The sequence below is a fragment of the Leptopilina heterotoma genome, unplaced genomic scaffold, assembly GCF_015476425.1.
Source record: "Leptopilina heterotoma isolate Lh14 unplaced genomic scaffold, ASM1547642v1 Lhet_68, whole genome shotgun sequence".
Lineage (NCBI taxonomy): Eukaryota > Metazoa > Arthropoda > Insecta > Hymenoptera > Figitidae > Leptopilina > Leptopilina heterotoma.
In genome coordinates, this window is record NW_025111157.1 from 1,909,900 (window position 1) to 1,936,095 (window position 26,196).

Below are 26,196 nucleotides of genomic sequence, written 5' to 3' on the forward strand. Positions count from 1 at the left end.
AATTCTTTTATTTTTAAAGATAATTGAAATTTTGTCGAGAATTTTCTTTATTTTTTTTAACATAATTAAATTTTTGCGAAGAATTTTATTATTTTTTGAAAATAATTGAATTTCTGTTTTCTGCTTTCATTTCTAACTTCTCTAAAAAATTTAATTATTTTACTGTTTTTAACTAAAATTCATATTTAAATTTATTTTTTATTCATTTATTTTTATTCTCAATAATTTATTGAATTCGATTAAAATTGTATTAAAAATAATTGTAATTTTAAGTTGATTTTTTTTACTTTTCAAAAATCTAAATTCTTTCAAATTTCTAATTAAATTCATTTAAAATTCAAATTTTACAAAATTTTAAATCAAAATATTTTAAAGTTGATCTACTTATGAAAATTATAAACGCAACTCTTTTAAAATTGAATTAATTTTTAAATATTTAAGTAAAATTATTCATTAAATAATTTATGAAAAATAACTTTATGATAGTTGTTAAAGATAATTAAATTATTTAAAATAAATTATTGTCAGAAATGACAATATTATTATTAATTTTATGAAATTGTCAGAAAAAATGGAAGGTTTTGTATTAGAATTCGTGGTAATTTTCTAGTTTTAACAAAAAAAAAAAAAAAAAAAAACGCCAAAATTCAAAATTTTCTTATGAATTCTAATAATTAACAAGATTTCAAGAATAATCGCAATAACTTTAGAAAACAACAATTTTCCAGGATTCCGATTAAAATTCCCTGACTTTTTCCAGGTTTTTTCAAGGTTTACAAAATTCCCTAACTTTTCCAGGTATTTCCAAAGTTTATAAAATTCCCTGACATTTCCAGGTTTTCCAGATTTCCATTTCTTCTAAACTCACAATCAGAAAACGTGAAATTTTTTGTTTTTTGTTTTTCATTAGGAATAACAGTAACGAGAACACTTTTTTTTTTACTGAAAAAAATTTTAATTTATTATGAGCCTTCCATCGTACAACGACATCCAACTTGTTGATCCTGAAAACAATATTGTTGCATTTTTTCATAAACAAAAATTCTTCAAAAAATCTGCCTTTTCACACTCGAGTTCTTTTTTTTCACCTACACTTTCGAGAAGGTATCACACTTGACACAAAAAAACAATGTCTTTTTAAAAGTCCTTACTCTTCTTTCACTTCTTCTTCAATCCCTCTCAATAAATCTTCATTCTTCCCCATTTTTATTTGGTAAAAATTTTTAAAGCATCACAAATATCCGAAAGTGAAAATTTCAGAAGGGCCTTCAAGTTGAAAAATAAATTTATCCAATTCTCTCGTGGTAGACTATATGACAATTTTTTTTTTTTTTTTTGCTGTTCTATGTCCTTGGCACGGAACTTGGCTTTTTCGAAAAAATTCATAAATTGGTGTTCTCCGACTAATTCTTCCGAGGAAATATTGTTGAACTCTCTCTCTCTCTCTTTCTCGTTCTCATAAGTTGTTTTTTTTAAAGTGAAGATAAAAAGGGCTTACTTAAAAAATCAAAAACTTGATTTCTTTCCAAAGTAAGAAATATGGAATGGCGACTCGATGAGCGATTTTTTTTGGGGCAATAAAGGCGAAAAGTTTGAAGAAGATCCCAGACTTTGTACTGATGAAACATTAAATATACATAAAAATCAATATAGATATATATATATAATTTAAATCGATGAATATAAAGATGATTTCTATATACAATGCAGCGTACATACTTGTAAAATTATATGTACAAAAAGATGTGTATGTCTTGCCGAGAAAAATCATGATTGAAAAGATCAATAACAAAGGGTTAGAGACGCTTGCATCTCTTTTAAAAAATGAAGAGATGAAAATGTACATTTAAATCGATTGGTTTCTTTCTTTTTTTTTTTGTACTCTTTCGCACGTCTAAATATGTGAAATTTTTTTTCTTTGTACAATGTGAAGGAATCGGACATTTGGAAAAGTACGCATGGTCCATAAATAAAAGGGTTGCGGATATTGACCACAAATCCTCTTCCAAATAACTGATTCACGCGTCCTCTGACACACTAAATCCGTGTGACGCGCTTTTTTTTTTAAATGTCCTCTTTTTTTCGAAACCCCCAAAAAGAAGAAGAAGAATCGAGGGGAAAATTTGTTGATGACGTTCTACCAAGAACCTAGCGTACCACTACTCGTCTTGCAGTCGATTTGCTTTTTCTGTGGATCAGCATAAATCAACCCGAACTCAGAGACAAATTCATAAAACTTGTCCAACGTATCAAATGCCAATTCCGCTACGATGAAATCAACTGCCAAATTTTGCCGGTAACTAAACAGCAGAAGAAATACATGGATTAGACATTTTTTTCATTATTAGTCAAAAAAAAGAAGGGTTAGAAATATTCAATTAAAACATTAATTAATTTATGCAGCTTCATTATCCTGAAACAAAAATCTAGTTAGGGTTCATATTGCTTTCTCCAAACGAATATTTCTACGACAATAAAACACGAATTTTTCATTAAAACTAATTAAATTTTTAAAAAAAGTTTTTAAATTAAAAAAAATTTAAACCTAAAAATTATGTTTTATAATTAGTAAATAAGATAAATAAGATAAATAATATAAATAATACTGTGTTTAATAAATTCCTGTCAACTGGTAAATTTCTAAGATTAAATTAAATTTATACTAAATTAGTGGGTTAGTAGTCTTCAAAACTTTAAGCAACGACAATTTCCAATTAATTACTCAAAAAAATTGCCTCGTGTACATCTTATTGAAACAAAAAAAGAATGAGAATGAAAAGCTCTTTCAATCCACCTGATACGTCACATTTTTTGCTACCACTCTCAAAACTACTTGACCCCTTCCCTCCTTAAAAGTGTGACGCAATAAGTGGACGAAACCCCAAATGAGAAAACAATACAAATGTCATCAATGAGATATTTTTCTACTTTTCACGATAAATTAGAATCAATACCAATATTGCACTTACTTCCTTTTGGTTTAAATATAATTTATCTTTTATAACTTATAATTAATTTCTATTATAATTTCTACTTCCATTAAAAATTAAAAATTAGTAATTATAAATTAAAAATTAATTTAATTGTATTGACTAGCATAGTATTCAATCGAATAGAATCTTTTAAAAAGAAAACTTATGGAAAATTTCTTTTTTCAGTCACACAAGTCAAGTTAGTCAATCACAGCAGAAACAAAGTTACTTTCAAAGTATGCAAAAATCTACTTTCAAAATAAGCAAATCTACATTTAAAAAAATTTAGAAAAAAAAATCAAGAAATTGTTTGTAGAAAATTGAATTAAATTTTAAAAAATGAAAAAAAATTGCTGACTTCGCACTCGAAAATTAATTTTTAAAAAGTAGCATTACTTTCAAAGTAAAAGAAAGTAGTAAAAAAGTAGCTATCGAAAAATTCACTTTGACAAAAATTCCATTTCATTTTTTATTTTCCTGACTTTTTCCTAATTTTTATGAAAAAATATTTACTTCTTTTCTTATCCTACTGATAAATTGAATTCCTGCAACAAATTTTATTATGTTACATGAAAGAATTTAAATATTTATAACAATAATTTAATTCTTGCGAAGAATTTTATAAAAAGTTTTAAATAATTAATTTCTTTCGACTAATTTTATGCAAATTCTAATTTAAATAATTGAATTCCTGAGAAATTTTTATTAATCATAAAAAGAATTGAATTCTTAGGAAGATTTTTACAAACATTTTTTTAAATAATTGAATTCAATTCTTGTGAACGATTTTATTAAAATTTTTTAAAATAATTGAATTTACAAGAAGAAATTTATTAATTTTAAAAATAATTGAATTTTTGTAATGAATATTGTTATTCGTAAAAATAATAGAATTTTGCAAAGAATTTTATTAAAATGCCTTAAAATAATTGAATTATCGGGAATAATTTTATTATTTATCGACATAATTGAATTCTTGGGAAGAATTTTATTATAATTTTTTTTAAATAATTGAATTCTTTTCAGTAGTTTTATTAAAATTGTATTGAAAATAATTTTAATTCCTGCGAAAAATTGAATTATTTATGAAAATAATTGAATTCTTGTAAAGAATTTTATTATTTATGAAGATAATTGAATTTTTTCGAGGAATTTTATTAAAATTGAATTAAAAATAATTTAATTCTTTCAAAAAATTGTATTATTTATGCAAAATAAATTGAATTCTTGCAAAGAATTTTATTAAATTTTTTGAAAATAATTGAATTCTTGCAAAGAATTTTAATAAAATTTTTGAAAATAATTAAATTCTTCATAAGAATTTTATAAACATTGTTTTAAATAATTAATTTTTTCGAAATATAATAAATATTATGAAAATTTTATTTTAAGTAATTGAATTCTTGTGGAAAACTTTATTTGTGAAAATAATTGAATTTTTCAATTACTTTAAAATAGTATTAAAAATAATTGAAATTCTTCGATGACTTTTATTATTTATGAAAATAATTGAATTCTTGCTTAGAATTTTATGAAAATGTTATTTTAAAAATTGAATTCATATGAAAAATATTATTATTAGTGAAAGTAATTGAATTAATGTAAAGAATTGTATAAAAATTTTGCTAAATAATTGATTTTTTCGAAATTTGTTTGAAAATGCTATTCTAAATTAATTGAATTTCTGTAGAAATTTATTATTTCCGAAAATAATTGAATTTTGGATGAATTTTATCAATTCTTTTTTTAATAATTGAATTCTTTTCCGAAATTTTATGAAAATACTATAGATATTGAAAATAATTGAATTTAAAATATTTTTTGAAAATAATTGAATCTTTTTAAAGAATTTGATTATAATTTTTGAGAATAGTTTTTTGATTTCTAGTATTTGCGAATTTAAAGTTGTGGAAATTCTCAACAAAAAAAAACAGAAATAGTAGCTTTTAGTGGATGAAATCTAAAAAAAGTATCAAAATATTAGCATAACGTAAAAAGAGTAGTAAATAGTATGTTTTAGTAGATGAGTGCGAAGCCTAAAATTGAATTGAATTAAAATAAAGAAAAAAAATGTGCAAACAAAAAAAGTGCGATAAAAATTAATAAATAAAGAAAATGTCAATAATATGTTACAAATGTTAATATTTACAGAAATATTTTGTTTTCCTGAATTATCAAAGAACTTAGAGAGTAAAGTTAAAAAATTGAAGCGAAATAAACCTTGTTTGAAATTCGGGACCGTTTTTATGGGGGGCAAATGGAAAATTGAATAAATACGTACGCCTTAATCATTGTTTTTAAAGCTAGCTTTCGTTCCCTGGCGATGAACCAGTCCATCAGGAATGCTGCCATTCGTGGCGCTTCCCTATAGAGTTTGAAAAAACTATGGAAATTACCGAGCGACCAAGCGGAACGAACTTGCAATGCGTACAAAATACATTTGTCTTTTTTATCTTCAGCGGTAAGTGACGCGAGTATCGTGGTTAAATCTGAAAAGAATCAAAATTAAATTTCGTTAATTAACAAGTCAATTTAGTTTTATTAAATGTGAAATTGAAATTGAAGTAGAAAATGTAAATATTTACATTTTTTCTGTTTTATTAAATGTGACGCGTAGTAAGAGTAGAAATTTAGAAATAAATTATCCAAATTTTAGTCATTGAAATAAAATTTTTACCTTGAGAATTCTTAGTGAAGATATAGTAGAGTATCCTATAAGCAATGAATTCGCAACGATTTTTCCCCTCGAGGTCTTGATACAACATTCGTAATTGAGTTTGACATTGATTGAATTCCTCGTGATCGCCACGTTCGAGTGCGACTCTCGCATGTGTTTCGTAAACATGAACAGTGAAGGAATCACGAATCCCTTGTACTGTCAGATCTTGTCGAATAGACTTAAGCTGATCGCACGCATAACGATAGTCTTGACCCTCCAACCATCGTTTTTTAACGTGAGCCAGAGAATTTTTTAATACACTTACCGGTCGCACTGAAGAGGCAGCTGGAGCCTGGAAAAATTCATAATTTACATTATTTCTTTCTTTTTAAATAAAACAAATAGCGATTGACTTTACTTCGAGACAAAATTACAATAATTACTGTATTTTTTCAGGGTTGCCATAAAAATTTAATTTTGTCTTTTCCTGATTTTCACTGATTTCAAGATAGAATTTTTATTTTTTCCCTAAGTGTAAAATTTCTTCCCTGACTTTCCCCCATTTCAAGATAGAATTTTAATTTTTTCCCTGAGCGTTCTTGAGAAGAATTCTATTTAAATTTTTGAAGAAAATAAACAATATTTAATAATAATTAAATATGCAAGTACTTAAGAAGTAAATTAAAAAAAAATCTTTTTAAATAATTGAATTCCTGTGAAATTTTTATTATTTACAAAAATAATTAAATGTTTGCGCAGATTTTTATCGACATTTTATTAAATAATTGAATTCTTTTGGAAAATATTATTAAAATAGTAGATATTGAAAATTCTTAAATTAGGTAAATTTTTTGAAAATAATTGAAATTTTAACTGAAATTCAACATTTTGAAATTAAATTATTTATAAAAAATTACTATTATTTGCAAATTCTCAAAAATTCAATTATTTTATAGAATTCTTAACTAAAATTCTTTTCTAAATCAATTACTTTTTATAATATTTTTCTAAATTAATTATTTTTAATAATTAAATATATTATTAAAAAATTCAACTCATTTCAAATGAATTGGAGTTAAAATTTTTAGAAAAAATTAGTTCGACAAAATTGTTAATAAAAATATTAAATTTCCAGATTTTCAACGATTTTAATTTGAAACTTTTTGAAAATTCAATTAATTTGTAAATTCTCCAAAATTCAATTTTTTTTGTTGAGTTTTTACTAAAATTCTTCTCTAAATCAATTATTTTTTCAGTTTTAACTAAAATACTTTTTTAAATTAATTATATTTAATAATTAAATATACATGTTAGAAAAATTCAATTACTTCAAAAGAATTTGAATTAAAATATTGTTCAAAAATTGAGTTTTTTAAAAATTTCTAATTAAATTCATTGAAAATTCAATTATTCTAAACTTTCAAATTGAAACCTTTTGAAAATCAATTATTTTTGACAATTTTAACCACAAATCTTGAAAAATTCAATTATTTGATCGAAATTCATAAGTAAAATTATTCATTAAAATTTACAATTAATAATTTTTTGACATTTTTTTACAGGAAAATATGAAAGTTTATGGAAAATGAGTAAAATTTATGAACTTTAATAATTTCTAAAAATTTTTTGTGAATTCAATTGCATTTTCTATACAATTTTCAACTAAACTTCATCTATAAATTAATTATTTTAAATAATTTTTCGAAAGTTCTTCGAGAATTCAATTATTTCAATACAAAAATTAAATTTTTTATAATAATTCTAACTGATGTCCATGTTTTTTTCGTAAGTTCAAAGTTAATTGAATTTTAAAGAATTATGATAAAAAAATTCTAAGAATTTTTTTTTAAAAATATTTTAATGTAATTTTTCGAAAATAATTAAAGAATTATTGTATAATTTAAAAAAAAAACTAATTAATTTTTGGTGAATTTTAATTAAAAAATTTTAAACATTGATTTTTTCTTCAAAACATTAAAAATAATTATAAAATTTTATCATTTTTTGTATGTATTTGATTTTTCGTAAATTATATAATTAAAAGTATTGAAAATATGGAATTTTAAAAAATTAAAAGCTAATTTTCATTAATTTTTATTTTTAAATTTACGTTTAAAAATTTTTCATTAAAATTTTTGATAATTCAATTATTTTTAAAATTTGCATAATTAAAATTATTCAAAAGTTGATTTTAAAAAATTCTAACAAAATACTTGAAAAAAATTAATTATTTTTAATTAAATATTTAAATTTTACAAAATTTCAATTATTCAAAATCTTTTTAATTGTATATTTCGAAAATTTAAATACAAAAATGATTCAAAAATAATTTTTGAATGTTCAGTTATTTTTCGTACTATAAAAATCGAAATGAGTTACTTTTAATACTAAAAAATATATTTTGTTGCAATATTTGGAGGAAAAGTCAAAAAAGTCGCAACTTTTCAAAAATAAGTTGAAAAAAATTTCAATTTTCTAAATTTTTCTGTCAAAAAATTTTTTTTCCTGACATTTCCTTGACTTTACTGACAAAAATTTTGTTTTACTGCCATTTCCCTGACTTAACTGACTTTACTGACATGTGGCTACCCTGATTAAACAAAAAATTTAAATAAAAAATGTTATTTAATTTAAATGAAAAATTAATAAAAAATTTGTTTTCAATCAACTTTCGTGTCAGAAAAAAGTAAAAAAATTGACTAGCAGAAAATAAAAAGAAAGAAACTCACTGAAGTCAAGCGCAGATACGGTTTCTCGAGATCTTGGCATGTCCCAATAATGTGAAGACCTGTGAAGTCAAAATCCCCATTGACATCTTCCCGAATAGAAATATTAGCCGATTTGCAAGAATCATTAAATCTCGCTGCACGTTGCTGGAGTTTCTCCTTCGAGCCAAGTTCATCATTGCCCGTCGCTAAACCAAATTCAGAATAGAAATGTGACTTGACCTGTTTATTTTTCTTGCTTTTCTTGTTGTGATTTTGTTTGTTACGCGTGGATTTTTTCGATTTTGACGCCGAAGCCGATGACGTCGACGACGACAATGTCGTGGTCGTTGTCGTTTTATAATCGTTGTGCTCACGATCGCTTTGATTCGATGACGAGGATGTACTGCGTCTATATTTTCGTGGCGGTGTGCGGGATTGTGAACGTGACCTTGATCTCGACCTCGAACATGACCTCGAACCCGATTTTGATTTTGATCGCTTGTGACCGGCAGAGAGACGCGCGCCAAGCCTTGCGCCAAGTGACGTCGATAGGCCCGGCTTGCGCAGGCCTCCCTGCGAATTAACAAGCGCGAAACCATGCTTCAAGGGTGAATTACGAGGTTTTATCGTCATGGTCATACGTTCACTGTGAATACTAGGTAGAATCTCATTATCCCAATCCTTCACCCACAATGATCCGTCATTTGCCGCCCTTGTTATTTTCCCTTTAAGAATAATTTCAACCTGATCCTTGTCGACGGCCGTTTGACATTTCTCATAGCAACGATTAACGTAATTTTTCAAATTTTCCGGCCAATCGCCGGTAATACTGGCATTTATTGACGGTTTCGCGTCCGTTGACGATTGAACATTCGTTCCAGGTGTTATGGGATTAATGACAGTGGAGGATGATTTCTCGTCCTTAATGGGCGTTGCGGGTGGTTCTTGTTTTGGGGGTGGTAAAGGTGGTACATCAGATTTCAAATTGGGACCTGACATGAAATTTGATGAGGCATTGTTCCCCTGAAAATTACTGTTATTTTGGGCCGCGAGATTCTTATTTCGCTTGCGTTTTTTCTTGGCTGCACCGCTATTTCCAGAAGGAGAAAAACCGAGACCGGTTTTCTTGTTCTGGAGATTGAAGCGAATTTGACCGTTAAATTCTGAAATAGAAAAATATTTTTCATTGTTAGACAACATGAGAAAATATTATTTTTGTATTAAAAGTCAGGGTTGCCACACAAAATTTTAATTTTGCTTTTCTCCGATTATCCTTCTTTTTTAAATAAATTTTTTCCATAGGAATTAAGATTTCCAAAAATTTTAAATTCAAACTTTTTGAAATTAAATAACTTATAATTAAGATTACCGAGTGATAAAATCATCATTTTATATTAAAAGATTGTTGTTTCGAATATTTTAATTTGAAACCTTCTGAAAAATCAATTATTTCTAATACAATTGTTTGTAACTTCTCGGAAATTTAATTGAGGGGCTGGATGCTATAATGTGTTACGCGCCATGTTAAGTGAATGGCGCGTAACACATTATAGCATCCAGCCCCTCAATTATATTCTGAAATTTTAAACTAAAATTCGTCTCTAAATCAATTATTTTTAATAATTAAATATAGGTATATATATTAAAAATTTCAACTAATTTTCAAAGAATTTGAATTTATATTTTTCGAAATACTAATTTTACTAAAATTCCCAATTAAATTAATTCAAATTTTCCTAAATTTGAAATTCAATTATTTTTTTAATGTTTTCAATTAAAATTCTTCTCAAAATCAATTATTTTTAATAATAAAATAATTAATAAATTCGAATTTTAATTTGAAATCTTTTCAAAATTCAATTATTTTTCTAAAAGTTTTCAACTAAAATTCGTCTCCAAATCAATTATTTTTAATAATTAAATATATAGGTATTTATATAAAAAAATTCAACTAATTTTCAAAGAATTTGAAAATTATAAATAAAATTTCCAATTAAATTAATTCAAATTTTCCTAAATTTGAAATTGCAACATTTTGAAAATCAATTATTTTTTTAAAGTATTCAACTAAAATTTTTCTCAAAATCAATTATTTCTAATAATAAAATAATTAATAAATTCGAATTTTAATTTGAAATCTTTTCTAAATTCAATAATTTTTTAAGAGTTTTTAACTAAAATTCGTCTCCAAATCAATCATTTTTAATAATTAAATATATTAATTAAAAATTTGTGAAATTTCAAAAGAATGGGAATTAAAATTTTTCAAAAAACTAATTTTTTAGACATTTCTAATTGAATCAATTAAAAATTAAAATTTCCTTAAATTTTAATGTAAAATCTTTTCAAAATTCAATTATTTCTCAAAATTCACGCTATAATGATTTTAATATTCAATTATTATCTAAAATTTTAACTGGAATTCATTTGAAAATCAATTTTTATTAGAAAATTCTTCGAGAATTTAATTATTTAAATGCAAAAATAAATGATTTATTTGAATAATTGAATTTTCCTTAAAATCGAATTCTCATAAAGAATTTTATCAACAAATTTTTAAGTAATTGAATTCTTTTGACGAACTTGAATAAAATTTGTAAGAATAGTTGAATTTTTCGAGGAATTCGATTAAAATTGTATTAAAAATAATTGAAATTCTGCAATGAGTTTTATTATTTCTAAAAATAATTGAACTTTTTAAAATGCAATTGAAATTCAATTATTTCTAAAAATTACTATTATTTGAAACTTCTCAAAAATTCAATTATTTTCTGTAATTTTTTTTTTTTACTCAAATTCTTCTCTAAATCAATTTTTTTAAACAATATTCCTCTAAATCAATTATTTTTAATAATTAAAGATTTATTAAGAAATTGTAATAATTTCAAAAACATTAGAACTAAAATTTTTCAAAAATTATATATTAATTATAATTTATTACTTCTGCAAAATTCAATTATTTTTTAGAATTTTAAACTAAAATTATTTTCTAAATCAATTCTTTTTAATAATTTTTAGAAAATTCTTCTCTAAATTAATTATTTTTAATAACATTCAGAAAATTCTTTTCTACATCAAGTATTTTTAATAATTAAATATATATTAATAATCTATATTGAAAAATTTCACTAATTTTAAAGTTTTCAAAGTTTTCTACAAAACAAAGTTCAACAAAATTTCTAATTAAATTCATTTAAAATTGAAATTTTCCGATATTTCAATTTAAAACCTTTTCAAATTCAATTACTTTTTAATAATTGTGAACGCATCTCTTATGAAATTCAATTATTTTTCAAAGTTTTAAGTAAAATTTGTTCTTTAAAAAATGTATGAGTAATAATTTTTTGATAGTTCTTCAAGAAATTAATAATTTTTAGTAATTAAATAGTTATTAAGAAATTCAACTAATTTTGAAAGCGTTGGAACTAAAATTTTTCAAAAAAAAAAAAAATTAAAATCGACGGAATTGTTAATTAAAAGTATTAAAAACTCAGAGTTTCAAAAATTTTAATTTGAAACCTTTTCAAAATTAAAGTATTTCTAACTTTTTCAAAATTCAATTATGTTTTTTTAGTTTTTTTAACTAAAATTCTTTTTTAAATCTATGTTTAATTATTAAATATATATTAAAAAATTTAACTAATTTAAAAAGAATTTCAATCAGAATTTTTCAAATAACTAAGCTTTTCAATTTAAATTAATTAAAAATTCAAATTATCTGAAATTTCAAATTAAAACCTTTTGAAATTCAATTATTATTAAAAAAAAAATTGTCAACACAACTATTATAAAATTCAGTTATTTTCGAAATTTTTCAGTAAAATTATTTATTAATTAATTTGTAAGTAATAATTTTTTGATAGTTTTTCAAGAGTTAATTAATTAAAAAAATTATTGTCATAAATAGAAGAATGTTAAGGTTTTTTTTATTAAAATTCTTGTTAATTTTTTTTATAGTTTTTCAAGAATTAATTAATTAAAAAAAATTATTGTCAAAAATAGAAGAATGTTAAGGTTTTTTGAAATTAAAATTCTTCGTAATTTCAAAGTTTTAAGACAAACCACACAAATTTCGAATTTTATTATAAATTTTGAAAATTTAATTTTTTTTACTACTTTTAATAAAATTCCCTGACTTTCCCCTGAATTTCCTGACCTGTGGCAACCCTGAAAGTTAATTATAAATTAAAAAAAAAAAAATAGTAAAGAAACTTACGCGAACCATCGTTGTACATTCCATTCCAATTATTGTGCCCGTAGGGATTAAAATAAGGTTGATGTTGATAAATTTGCGATTGATTTTGATTATTTTGAGGTGGTTGTTTATTCGATTGAACGGGTGGTGGGGGTCCTGGGGGGAGAGGTGGAAGATCGGAATCATCATCTAAGAGATTAGCAACAGGAGTTTGAGACTCCGATTGTTGTTGAGTCTGTTGTTGCTGTTGGATTTGCTGCTGCTGTTGTTGTTGCTGGGACTGTTGATTCGGTTGTTTTCCCTGATTATTCGGACTCTGTGGAATTTGTTGTTGCGGCTGCTGTTGTTGTTGCTGCTGCATATGTTGTTGATTAAAACCCGGTCCATAAGGTCCCATCTTTCCTGGATGATAATAAAAAGGTTGTTGTCCTTGATTGAACCCTTGTCCATACATTGGTCTGAAAAATAATAATTCTCAATTAATTTTTTTCCTTTCACTTTAAATTTTTACATAAACTCAATGCAATTATTTAAAAAACGTCAAAACATTTACTTCCGATCTTGAATTATTTTTTTTAATTCTAAGCATTTTTTTGTCTAATTAATTAAATTAATTAAAAATAATCATTTGAAAAAATCATCAAAAATAAATAATTAATAAAATAAATTCTAAGCGAAGTTAAAGGACGAAATAGAAGAAAATTTCGTATTATATAAACAAGTAATTATTCAAGCCTTGAAAATAAATTGAATTTAAAAACAAATTTACAATACAATGCATAAATTCATGTGGGAATATTTTAATTAATAAAAATATTAATGAATAAAACACTAGAATTTCCAGTAATGTTTTTCTATACACTGTCGATAAAAATAGAAAATTCCAAAATTAGGAAGAGCTACTATTGCGCCATAATGAATGAAACAATGTTTCGTAATTGTATATATCTATATATAGAGGTAAATAGATTAAGTCAATATTGACATCGAAATGTCATTAAAAATCCGCTCATTTTAATTGCTTATAAAATTTTCAGCATCAAAAAAATTGAATTTAATAAAATGTCGCGAATCATAATCATGAATTTACAAACTATATTTACTATGACACAGGATATATGAAACCTTCAAAAATGGTGGACAATACAAAGGGCTCCGAAATCACAAACACAATTCATATTATCATGAACTATTTTTCGCATCTATTTTGTGTAAACAGATGTAAATATTACTCCTTATTGATAAATTATAATTATCAAAGTTAATTAGAGGAAATTTAACTTTTTAACCCCGAAGCGTCATAGGTACAAAAATCTCGTGTCTATAATTAGACATTTTTTTATCTCAAAAAAAATCACACTTTTAATACGACGAAATAGATGGAAATAGTTGAGTAATTTTCTTAAAAATATGAAGAAAAATCTGAAATAAATCGGAAGAAGAGAACTCACCCTGCATAGGGAGAATAAAAATGCATATCTGGAGGAGGATACTGCTGCCACGCCATGTTCGCCATAGGACCAGTCCCAGGTTGCTGTGGAAATTGCTGCTGTTGTTTCCGTTGATGAGCTATGATTTCACTTTCTGACATACCGAAAATGATTTTAACATCAACAAGATATACCTGCCTTTATACTTTTTCCTGGCCTGCAAGAAGAACGCGTCTAAAAATTTGAGTATTATTTTGATTTCACAAGCGTTAAAAACTGAAAACTAGACGTAGAAACGAAAATTCTCAACTTCCTTGTACGCCTTGTACTGCCATTTTTTTACTAGTGAAAGGGAAGACAGGAAATCGATATCTCGAGATATCGAAATTCGTTGCGCGCGCGCAGGTTTTACACTCGAATCCTTTTGAATATTCACTTAATTATTGATTAATTAATTAATTAGAAAACCTATTTTTTGAAATTGTTAATTTTACTATAAATAATTGACTACGACAATTATTAATTAGATGTAAAGACTGATAAAATTACAAAGTCATTAGATGTAACTAGATGCTGATGGAAGTTTTACTTTTATTGGTTGGTAATATTTCCGGTAACTTTACCCGCCTAGGATAGGACAGAGTAAAAAATTTCTATTTTTAGTGACGGATTTTGAATTAATAAAGAGAAGTTATTTATTTCATAATTTAAATTACTTATAGGTTTAATTGAGCAACTGTATTTATCCAAAATAGATTTGCATTATTAGTTAATTTGAATTTTTATCCATCTTTTTATGTGACCAATCAGAATTAGTCCTGCTTGTCACGTGACTATGTTCGTGTATTTGGATTTCCGATTGAGCGCGCGAGCACAAGTCACATCGTCTTGTGCCGGTTATTTTCTACAAGTTTTTTGGTTCAAAAACGTCTTTGTTTTAAAAGTTTTATCAAATTTTAAAGAAAAGTGATTACTTCCAAAAGTGAACAGTGAGTTATTTTTATATTTTCTTCCAAGTTAGTTAAATTATGTAGATTTGTGACTATGTTCAGTGAATTTAAAATGGTGAGTGTCATCCTAACCTAAATCTTTTTTGCGCTTGTTTTTATTATTTTTCTTTCATTCAAAGCATATAAATAAGTGTTTATAGCTTTTATTGAACGTTCTGTACTTTTAGAGAAAAATTCTTTAATATTTTTTTTATTCATAACACAGAAGTTTATATAGAAATTTTGATCGGATTTTGTACGTACAGATCGTATAGATTTATTGTTTTGACAGTTGACCAATAATTCCATTAATGGTTTGATATTACTTCGATTACTAATTTTACAAACTGTTTTAAATTAAGTATTTAATTTAATAATTGCATGAAATCAAATTAATGTTTTACACTAGCGGTTAATACACAATAGTGGTAAATAAAATCAGTTCTAATACTTCGAGCCATGAAAACATTGTCATTATTTTTTTTATATTTGCTTTCTGTCGAAAAATAGAAAAACAAATAATCGGAATTTCGAATGAAGGAAATATTAACTAAAATAATTTGTTTGAAGTTTAGTTTCGTCATTTTTGAGTTGATTTTGCAATGATTGGCACTTGACAATGAAATAATTTAGTTTAAATTGATTAACAATCGTGATTGTCATTTATTGTGAATTTGAAGGTAACAGAGAGCATAATGTCCTTGTTGCTTGAAGCACGTTTACGAAAATACCTTGGCGCACGCGTTTTCCCTTTAATATGTGAAAGACAATGTAGATACTGTTGGTTTAAACTGATGAATTTAGAATTTAGCGAAACAACAGAATGATGCTCGATGTCGAGGTCACGTCGAAATTATTTACAAGGACTGGCAACGTTCCGTATCCACTTTTTTTTCTTAATTTCCCTTTCCAACATTTTTCTCTTATACTTTCGATTATTATTTTTGTACCTAACAATTTATTAACAAAAAGTGTTAAACAGTGAATTTATTTTAAGACGTTTAGTGAACATTTACTTTTTTAATTTCCAGTTAAGTATTATTTTTCTATATATTATTTTTTATTTACTATTACTACAATTCAGCACAATGCTTTAACAACAAGAATATTTTATTATTCGACAAGAATTCTCTAATATTAAGTAAATTGTGGAATTTTGCAATTTAATTAATTGTTAAAATTATACGAATAAATTAATCGAAAAAAAATTTCTTTTCAGGTTCTTTTGATAAATAACACGAGAGACATAATCCCTCGCACTTATACTCAACACCCTTCTTCGTTCAGATTCTAATCTTAGCAGACTCCGAAAACTCAACTCGAGATCAGTACAAATTTGTTCTCCGCACGTTGATTCAACTTTGTTATGAAGTGATCAAAAAAAAAAATTTTCTTCTGGTGTAAAAAATAGAATTTCAAAATTTTTCCCTACTGACTAAAGTGATAAAATTGGATTTGACAAATTGGAATTCAACGCAAGAGGAAAAGATTTTTTAAATTAAAAAATTTAACGAAAAGCAACAATATTATTGATTTGAAGAAAATTAAAAAATTAAAAGAAATTTGAAAGAAACAATGGCCTACAGTTGGGATAATCGTGTTAATTTTATAGTCAAATTTCTTTACGGTTAGTATTTAGATTTACAATCAAATATTTAATTAACATTTACATTAATTTGAATTTACATTTTTTTCATTTGTTTCGATTTTTATTAGTTTTATTTTTTTTATTTTGCAATTAAATTTTATTACAATATAAAAATAAAATGGACAATTAAAAATATTACTAAATCATAAATTTAAATTCATTTCTTTTTAAATTACATAATTAATAATTTTTTTAAACTTACAATGTCAATTATGAATTAATATTTATGCTTTTTTACTTTTTGCGTGAATAAAAAATCAGTAAATTGAAATATTTGACACAATTGATAATTAATTAATAATTAATTGTTAATAAACAGATAATTATCATTAAATAGATTAAATAATAATTATTTAATTTGTTTGACGATTTTAACATTCGTTTTTGTTTATTTTGCGTAATAAATAAATAAACTCGTAAAATTTATTACACAAAATAATTATTTAATATTTTTAATAATTTAGTGAATTAATAATTTCAATAATTTAATGAATATTGAAATCCGAATATTGAATCATTCTATTTTTTATTGATTGAGAAAATATTTTACGAAAGTAAGAGTTCGAAAGAATTTTTCACTGTATTTTTAATTGGTTACATAAAAAATATTGAGGAAAGTGGAATTATAGGGCGAAATAATTAAACGCCCTTATAGGTGGTCGTTATGACCTGCCAAATGGCAATGATACATTAGAACTCGGTCATTAGTGCGAATACAAAAATAAAATCAAAGTTATTACAATTAATAAGAATTAAACTTTGAAAAAATTTTTATCTTCTAGAAAATAAATTATTTCTTAGAAAGCAATATTTATTTTTCAAGAATATTTTTTTTCAAAAATATAATAAAATCTCGTCTTAATTCTTAAATTTTCATTTTTTTTAGATATTGATAATAATGGAGTGCTGGAGCAACATGATTTTGAATGTATGGCTCTAAAAATGACTGTGATCGAAGGAAAAGGAGAATTTCACTACAATCGTTATCAGGAAAATTTACACATAATGCTTTCACTTTGGGAAGAAATTGCCGAACTTGCCGATTTCAATAAGGTACAAAAGAAAAATATTTTTTATTTAATATAAACTTTTTCAAAAAAAAAAAAATAAAGAAAAATAGTAAATAAGTAAAAAAGAAAAAAAAATATTTACTAAAAATGACATTCAATCATTAAAAATATCACTTTTACTCTGCTTGCATTAATCTTTATTAAAAGTGCAATGAAAACAGGAAAATAATAAAACGACGTATTTTCGAATTGTATAAAACGAGAAATTATTTATCATATTTGTTTCGCAATTGAAATGCCATCGATTTTCTAAAGTGTCAAGTAAAATCCTCTATTCTCTATTATTTACAAAGTCTAGTAAAAATAGAAATGAATTTCGAAAGGAAATTTCCAAATCTCTCAAGTTAGGTAATTTGAAAAAAAATAATTTAAAATAATTTGAAAAATGAAAAAAAAAAAATTTTCAAGAAGAAAAATTATTTTCGATATATAAAAACAATTTCAAAATATTAATTATTTATTTGTTTAAAATATTAATATTTTCTTTCGATATATTAAAATTTGAATAATTATTTTTCTTCTTCTAAAGTAATATATAAACAATGTATATATTTCTGTCAACGGAGATAATTTTGAGTACATTAACACTTGGCACAAATTCAAAAAGTGCGATTCTGTAACTAGGGTCACGTACGACCTTTTATTTCTTACCGAAGAAAAATATGATCAATAATAAAAATTCAATACAGTGGGGAATTTTAAAAATATATGTTGGCAATAATTTTTATAGAAACGAAGAAAAATGAGAAATGGGGATTTTTAAAAATTGATAAAATTCTAGTTTTCTAAATTTAATTATTTGCTAACGAATAATTATAATAATTTTTAGGATGGAGTTGTGACGACGGAAGAATTTAAGAAAGCTGTGCAAATGAGTTGCGTTGGACGATCGTATCGAGAATTTCCCCAATCAATGAAAATGTTTATCGACAGTCATTTTAAATTAGTTGATTTGAACGGTATTAATTAATTAATTATTATCATTTAAATTTTATAAAACTGCTGGGTTGCCATAGGTAAACAAAAAATCAGGGAAAAGTCAGAGAAATTTATTAAAAGTTACTGAAAAAAATTCAAATTTTTATAGAATTCATAAGAAAAATCTGAATTTTGGTGTCTTTTTTGAAACTTTGAAATAACCATTGAAAATAAATTAAAAAATAAATTAGAAAATAATCACAAAATAATTTATTAATTTATTAATTACAAAATCTTCAATTTTTCTATTTTTGACAATAATTTACTCTCAACAACATAATTCTTGAAGAACTATCAAAAAATTTATTATTCATAAATTAGGTATTTACTGAAGAATTTTAGTTAAAAATTTCAAAAATAATTGAATTTTATGAAGAGTTTTGTTTACAATTTTTATAAACAATTGAATTTCAAAAGGTTTCAATTTAAAATTTTAGAAAAAATGAAATTTCAATAAATTTAATTAGAAATTTTAAAAATTTTAATTCAAATTCTTTTAAAATTAGTTAATCTTTTTAATGAATATTTAATTATTAAAAGTTATTGATTTAGACGAATATTATTAAAAATAAATGATTAAGAGAACAATTTTAGTTAAAAAAAGAAACAGAAAATAATTTGATTTTTGAGAAGTTACAGATAATAGCAATTTTGAGAAATAAATTAATTTTGAAAAGGTTTCAAACTAAAATCATTGATTTAGAAGACTATTATTTAAAAATAATTGATTTAGAGAAGAATTTTTGTTAAAAATTGTAAAAAAATAATTGAATTTTTGCTAAGTTGCAATTTTTTTGAAACAATTGAATTTTGAATATTTTTAATTAATAATTCTATGAAATTTTAATTTTTAAAAAAATGTTAATTCAAATTTTTTTAAAATTAATTTTAAATATTTATTTAATTGAAGAATTTCCTATTAATCGATGAAATTTCGTAAAATTGAATAATAAACAAATAGATTTGAAAATTTTCAAAAACTTTGTCAAAAATTATTAAAAATAATTTTAGTTAGAAATTCTAGAAACTAATAATTGAATAGAAATTATAATAATTTTAAAAATTAAATTTTTGTGGCAACCCTGAAAAAGTAATTGAAAAATTAAAACTTAATTAAAATATTTTTAAATCTAATAATAAAAAATCGAATTTTATATTACAGAATTTTCAAAACGTTTTTTTTTTGTAGATGATGGTGTAATTGCTGCTGACGAATTTCGCTACAATTGTGTATCGAGAATTCCTGTAAACAGTGTTGATATTCTCGACGAATCCTATCAAAATCTTTTAAATGTTTGTAAATTTTATCATATATTTTAAATTTCTTTTTTCAAGTATTTTCCATTTATATTTTTTTAATTTATTTTTTATATCGTCATTATAATATTTTTGAAATCGTCCATTAATTTGGTATAGTTGTCACGTATTTTTTATTATTTAATTTATTTTTATTATTTGATACTTTCTTTATAAATTTATAAATTTAAATTTTCTGAGAAATGTTTAATTCATGTTTAATTTTTAATAGGACGACGACAGAAGAAGAGGTGGATTAACATTATCGAGATATCAAGAATTATATGCCCAATTTTTGGGTAATCCGGACGAAAATTGTCCAGCAGTTCATCTTTTTGGTCCACTTCATGAATTATGTTGAGTTTTATTATTTGTAATCAAGTAAAATATATATCCAGTCCGCACGAAGAAAAGACAAAAATTTTAACTATAAAAAAAATACCACCGTCAAATAAATTGATATATTTTAGCTAAACTGATGTTTTTCATTATAGAAATTAGTTCTTTTCTGATTAATCTGATTTTTTTATTTATTATTATTATTAATTAATTATTAAAAATAATGGATTTATAGAAGAATTTTCGTTAAAAACATTTAAAAAAATTGAATTTTGAAAAAGTGAGAAATGATTGCAGAAATTCAATTATATTTTCAAAAGTAATAAAATTCTTCGCAAAAATTCAATTATGTTCAAAAATTTTTTTAAAAATCTCGTTAAAATTTCAAATATTTTTATATAAATAGTAAAATTCTTGGAAAAATTTCAATTATTTTCAAAACATTTTCTCAATTCAATGATTTTCAATATCTACTATTTTAATAAAATTTTCCAAAACAATTCAATTATTTAAAAAAAAATTTTTTTTATTCTATGCAAATATTTAATTATTTTCATAAATAATAAAAATTTTACAAGAATTTAATTATTTACAAATTTTTTATAAATTTCTTCACAATAATTCCACTTTTTTTCGTAAATCATAAGTTTAAAAATTTGTTGATAAAATTGTTTACGAGAATTAAATTGTTTCGAATATTCAGTATTCACTTTGAATTGAATTTCTCGAAAGAATTTAATTATTTTCATAAATTACAAAATTCTTTGCAGGAATTCAATTATTATTTTCCTAAATAATAAAATTCTTTGCAATAATTCGATGATTTTCAATAAATTAATTTTAAAATTGAAAATATTTGAAAAGAAAAATTATAAAAAAGTTAAGAAACTAAAAAGCAAACAAAATATTAATTGAATTGAAATGATAAAAATAATTTTGAGGAAATTAAAGCAGCAATATTTTTATATAATTTAAAATAATGATTTTATCACTTGGTTAACTTTAATTATTGTAAAACAAGAAGAAATTGATCACTCTGAGTCTTCGACTCGGAGTGATCCATTTTTTCATGTTTTATAACAATTTTTTATAAGTTGTTTAATTTCAAAAAGGTTTGAATTTAAAATTTTTGAAAATCTTTTTTTCTATGAAAAAATAATAACGGTTAATAAAGAAGTTAATTAAGTTATTGATGTTCTCGAATAATTTTACTTTTAGAGAAATTTGCAAATAAAAGTATTAGAATATTTTTTTTTCAGTATCTAATTATTTTTTAGAGTAAATCAAAATATTTTTTAGTGTCTGGGAAAAAATCTAAATTTTTGTCTGGAAATCAGGGAAAAAGAAAATTAATTTTTTCTGGCATAACCCTGTGTTAAAAATTTTTTTTAAAAGTAAACAAAATAGTAAAACTTTTATTATTTCATTTTTGTATAATTATTTTATAAAACAAAAATATACAATTCTTTGTGAGGACGAATAAAAATTTAATAGAATTATTATTTTTCACTATCTAGAGGTAAAAAAAAAGGAAAAACGAAAAAATTGTCATAGTGGTGTTGCTATAGGTCTCAGGTACGTAATTTTATGAGTGTAACAATTGGGTACAAGTGTCGTCATCATCATGTGCGTTATCGCGGCAGTCAATCCCCAAATACGATATTTACCACCCAGGTAAGCTGGCAGTGTGAAATTATTTCGAAATTGTGTAAAACGACATAAAGAAGGATCGCAAAGATCTTTCAATGTGACAACAAAGGCAGACTCGACTTCACGAGTATTTATATTGAGCTTCTCGGGATCAATTTCCCCAATGTAGCCAAGCACTGGCAATACACTCACGTCTTTTCTTATAAATAAATCCGAACTCGTCCAAACATTCACATTATTTATGGGAATTCGAAGTTCCTCCCAAGTTTCTCTTAGCGCCGTGTCAATTAAATTTGCGTCCGTTTTATCGTGCATTCCACCCGGAAAGGAAACTTGACCTTGATTCGAACTGAGTCTCGACGATCGTAGTGTATAGAGAAATCCCAATTCTCCATTATAAGTACAAAGCGGTGCCAAAATTGCCGCTTTTTTCACTGGTTTCAAATCCAATCTCTTTGGAACTTTATAGGCTTTTAATTTTTCTATGCAACTTGCACGATTTTCATTGCTAAGAACAAGTTCCGGTCGCAATTTGTTTACGTCAAGTGTGCCAAGATTTCGTCTGGGAAACACAATTTATAATAATGATTCATCGATTTTTATTCAATGACATTTCAATATTTATCGTGAAAAATTGTTATAATTTATTTAAATAATAATTTCAAGTGTAAATAAAAATTTTTATTGTAAATATAAATAATTACCGATGAATAAGTAGAATTTGACGTTTCAACATTACAGTCATCTTCATGTTTCTTTTGAAAGTTGTTTTTTTATCACAGAGACATTATAAATCATTTTCTAGCAAATATTATGAAATATATATACTTTGCATGCTGTTTTTTTAAAAAAAATACGAAAAATACTCTAAAAAATTAGGTTATGTCACTTTATATTTTCTCCCCATAATTCTATAGATTCTATACTATCATCGATGGAATATTGAAAATTTTTTAATCTTTTGAATTTCTTTCAATCTCTCCAATCTCTCTAAAAGTTGATTTATCACTAAAAGAAATGATTGTATTTGTAAAACAATTATTTGAAATTCACCTGCCAGTTTACTTTTTAGGAGTATTATTACTTCAAATATATCTAAAAACACAAATTTACTCACCTGTAAAATAATGATTTAACGATTTGAAAGATTTAATGATTTAATACCATTTTAAATATGTTTTATTCATTCGTTCACTTCTGTCACTTATTTGCAATTGCATGAGCAAAATCAAAAAAGATTTAAGGTTATGAAGTTATGCGAATTTTTATATCTCGAAATATAATCGATATTTAGAGTTGCGCGCGTAATTTTAAATACACACAATAATAGCTTATTTACATATATTATTTCTATATATGTGACTGTCCGCGACAAAAGGGACCTTAGCTCCATGTAAATACATGGGAGCTAAGGTCCCTTTTGTCGCGGACAGTCACATATTATTATTGGTATTTCTCGTATTTCTTCGTATTTTAAAAGTTTAAGAATAAAAATACGAATTTTAATAATTAAAAATAAATACAACTTGAAACTTATTTGAAATTACGCGCATATATATCGCAAACCTGATTCGATACTTTACCGCTATGGACTAGGCTTAAAGTCTATTGGCGGGACATTAGAAAATCGAAAAATATCACTGTCAAGAATATTTTTACCCGAAAATTTTTTATGTCCAACCATAAGAAACGGATTTACCTATAAAAAATTCTAATAAATTTGTCTTAATTTGTTACAGAGAAAAAAGAGAGACTTAACAAGATGAAAAAGGGGTGACAAATTGAGTGCACACGCCCCTGGGAGGAGTTGACGTCATTGGCGCATGCGCACGGTCAGAAAACGGCACTGCAGAAGCAGGCGAGTTCGCGAGTGTATCGATTTTACGATCGTGTCTCGCGGTTAGTGCGTTCGTTTCCTTTAGTTTTTAGTGACCGTGTTCGTGGTACATGGATAAAAATTGTGAATGGGATTAATCATTAAGTGCTCCGCTTCGTACACCTGCTGATTCGCAACTCCTCCAGCTCATCATGACCAAGGATAGATTAGCAGCCCTCGTCGCGGTAAGTTAATTCAACTCTTGTGTGTCTATATATCTCTTTATGTCCCTATCATATTCTCCTATCAACTGTCACATACAAAAATTTCATCATCCATTATATTTGTCAAAACGTTGTATTGAAAAAATAATTATCATCATTTTTTCGTTACCGCCCAATTAATAGCTTGATAATGAAGGTCCTCGAGCTTGGGCGGGCTCCCTCAAGTCTCGCGACACCGTGACTAAAAAGTGAGGTCATACATTTCTTTTTATGTCAACATCGACTCTTTTTTTTCTCTCTAAAAATGACAAATCTTTAGAAATCTTGATCTTCTCAAAAAAAAGAAAATCCTAATAGTTCACCCTGACCCAAAAATTAACTAATTGCTACGTACCTGAAATCAATTTTTGACAGTTGACTTGTTGAAAAAATTTGATTGATTTTCTATTTTTTTTCTCTCCCCCCCCCTGTTTTTTTATTGTTGACAAAAATTACTGTCTTGTTCCTTTTTTTCATATTAAAAAACGGGAGTAAATTATTCTCTTCTCCTTTTTTTGGGGAGAAATTTTTTCTCAAATTTTGAATTGAAATTGATAATTTGAGAAATGCTTTTGTGCCGGCAGAGCCGGGTCAAATGGTTTTTGATACAATCCTTAATTGCGAATCAAGTTCTCGACTATCTCTTTAAAGTGCTTTCTCTTAATAATGATTGTGAGAAAGATCAATTTTCTCGGGTGGAATGAATACCATTTTAATTCAGAATTGTCCAATTTGTTTCACTTGATAATAGCCTTTTAAGATCGAGGAAATGTTTAATATGTTTCTCAAAACGTTCTCAAGTTTTCAAGATTACGTTAATTTATCTTCTTGGTCATTTCACGTATATCCTACTTTATTTTTCTTCATCATTTATTTCTAAAAAAAAAATTCAGATTTTAAATATTTTCTAATTTTGCTAAAACTTTGAATTAAATATTTTCAAAAATTATTTTTAAATATTTTTTTTTTTAATATTTTAATTTTTAGTTTAATTTTAATTGTGACTTGAACTAATTTTATTAGACTTCGTCATTGAGTCATAAACTTAAATAACATTTTGTCAGGTTTGTAAAAATACTGAAATACAGCTGAAAATGAATCATATTTGTTCTTATGATTTTTTATAACGATAATAATGGACGTGAATGAATTTTTTTTTTGTTTTTCCAATTGAGGATTTTTTTATTGTTACCTTTTGACACTTGTTTCATCATTTGAGTATTTCTACAATGATTTGGCTAATAACCTTTTCTTTTTGCGATGTCGTCATCTATAATTTACTTATTATTACGGCAAATCTATTTAAAAAATGAATAGGAATTTATAATAGGTTTGACGTAATAATTATTTCAATTTTTTATTTAATAATTAATGTTTTCATTCACGTTTCCTTGTTTTTAATACTTTCTCGTTTACGATGATTAATTGTCATTCAACAATTTTCTATTATTTTTTATTTTATTGTTTATTTTGATATTTAATATTTTTCTGTCATTATTTAATAATAAAAAGCAAGAGTAAGGAAAATATTTTTAATAGTTGACTGTTGAAGATTCAAGGCTAGGGATTTATCTTTATGATCAAGTTTAGTATATTGTGCTTGGTATTTTTTCGTGAAATATAACTTGTTTGTAAAATCCAACGATTTTCGTAAAATTTTTTAATAATCTAAAATTTATTTTTTTAAATTTTATTTTCTTATTTAAATAAATTGACACTCTTTGAAGGTCTTTATTTCTTGTATTGTATATTTTATGTTGTTAGATCTTTGCATGAAACGAGCACTAATCGTTGTAGTGAACGATTCACATTAGCTACTCGCATATTAGTTACCAAGGATTCTCTTTCGATTCTTAATCATTGTTCGTCATAGTTGAAAAAAAAATCCAACATCTTGTCTTGTTTCTCATTCGCTCTTGAAAATAGGAAAAAAAAATTATACAGGAAAAAATAAAAAGTGACTCATATGTTCAGGTTCACACGAATACCTTATAGACTTATCGCGGTATGTTTTAATTATATCAATTATTGTTTACTGTCAAGCGATAAATTTCTTCCCATTTTTCATAGATTACGATTTTCAAGTCCGAGAATTTTTTCTGTTTAAATTTTATTATTTATTACAAATTTCATAATTTTATTAAAAATTTTATTTTATATTTCATTATTAATCAATAATTTAT

The 26,196-nt window shown here is 24.4% G+C and overlaps 4 protein-coding genes across 7 annotated transcripts in view; 2 read left to right on the plus strand and 2 right to left on the minus strand.

Moving 5' to 3' along the window:
* Positions 1-931: 931 nt before the first annotated feature.
* Positions 932-14,309, minus strand: LOC122510292 (leukocyte receptor cluster member 8 homolog). Its single transcript, XM_043624821.1, has 6 exons — positions 13,986-14,309; positions 12,556-12,992; positions 8,361-9,502; positions 5,650-5,983; positions 5,254-5,461; positions 932-2,300 (listed from the first exon to the last, which is right to left on the minus strand). The coding sequence occupies exons 1-6, from the start codon at positions 14,123-14,125 to the stop codon at positions 2,138-2,140; spliced, it is 2,424 nt and encodes an 807-aa protein (XP_043480756.1). The 5' UTR covers positions 14,126-14,309; the 3' UTR covers positions 932-2,137.
* Positions 14,310-14,836: 527 nt separating this feature from the next.
* LOC122510473 (sarcoplasmic calcium-binding protein 1) lies at positions 14,837-20,420 on the plus strand. Of its 2 annotated transcripts, none has more exons than XM_043625151.1 (6): positions 14,837-14,953; positions 16,173-16,580; positions 17,488-17,654; positions 18,501-18,630; positions 19,839-19,942; positions 20,178-20,420. In XM_043625151.1, the coding sequence occupies exons 2-6, from the start codon at positions 16,529-16,531 to the stop codon at positions 20,304-20,306; spliced, it is 582 nt and encodes a 193-aa protein (XP_043481086.1). In that variant the 5' UTR covers positions 14,837-14,953; positions 16,173-16,528; the 3' UTR covers positions 20,307-20,420. The 2 variants fall into 2 exon arrangements, with proteins under 2 accessions (XP_043481086.1, XP_043481085.1); XM_043625150.1 differs by lacking the exon at positions 14,837-14,953 and adding an exon at positions 15,449-15,983.
* LOC122510471 (syntaxin-1A) overlaps positions 14,885-26,196 on the plus strand; it is a 128,186-nt gene continuing 116,874 nt past the window's right edge. Inside the window, exons 1-2 of one of the 3 annotated variants that reach the window (XR_006302445.1) lie at positions 14,885-15,029; positions 23,674-23,995. Coding sequence is in view for 2 of the 3 variants with exons in the window: in XM_043625146.1 (XP_043481081.1) it covers positions 23,963-23,995 (33 nt within the window). In the remaining variant the exon portion in view is untranslated. The remainder of the gene's footprint in view (positions 15,030-23,673; positions 23,996-26,196) is intronic. The other 2 variants (XM_043625146.1, XM_043625147.1) reach the window with 2 other exon arrangements.
* On the minus strand, positions 21,727-23,178 carry LOC122510472 (nucleoside diphosphate-linked moiety X motif 8). The gene is made up of 3 exons (XM_043625148.1): positions 23,052-23,178; positions 22,639-22,942; positions 21,727-22,496 (listed from the first exon to the last, which is right to left on the minus strand). The coding sequence occupies exons 2-3, from the start codon at positions 22,683-22,685 to the stop codon at positions 21,833-21,835; spliced, it is 711 nt and encodes a 236-aa protein (XP_043481083.1). The 5' UTR covers positions 22,686-22,942; positions 23,052-23,178; the 3' UTR covers positions 21,727-21,832.

What these genes read in the sequence shown, in the direction of transcription:
- LOC122510473 (XM_043625151.1), top strand. Translation starts at nt 16,529, where the DNA reads ATGGCCTACAGTTGGGATAATCGTGTTAATTTTATAGTCAAATTTCTT. An exon ending in TATAGTCAAATTTCTTTACG is followed by an intron (nt 16,581 to 17,487) that starts GTTAGTATTTAG and finishes CATTTTTTTTAG; the next exon opens with ATATTGATAATAATGGAGTG. An exon ending in CCTATCAAAATCTTTTAAAT is followed by an intron (nt 19,943 to 20,177) that starts GTTTGTAAATTT and finishes AATTTTTAATAG; the next exon opens with GACGACGACAGAAGAAGAGG.
- LOC122510292 (XM_043624821.1), bottom strand. Translation starts at nt 14,125, where the DNA reads ATGTCAGAAAGTGAAATCATAGCTCATCAACGGAAACAACAGCAGCAA. An exon ending in TTTTATTCTCCCTATGCAGG is followed by an intron (nt 12,993 to 13,985) that starts GTGAGTTCTCTT and finishes ATTATTTTTCAG; the next exon opens with ACCAATGTATGGACAAGGGT. An exon ending in CGTATCTGCGCTTGACTTCA is followed by an intron (nt 5,984 to 8,360) that starts GTGAGTTTCTTT and finishes GAATTTTTCCAG; the next exon opens with GCTCCAGCTGCCTCTTCAGT.
- LOC122510472 (XM_043625148.1), bottom strand. Translation starts at nt 22,685, where the DNA reads ATGAAGATGACTGTAATGTTGAAACGTCAAATTCTACTTATTCATCG. An exon ending in CAAATTCTACTTATTCATCG is followed by an intron (nt 22,497 to 22,638) that starts GTAATTATTTAT and finishes TGTGTTTCCCAG; the next exon opens with ACGAAATCTTGGCACACTTG.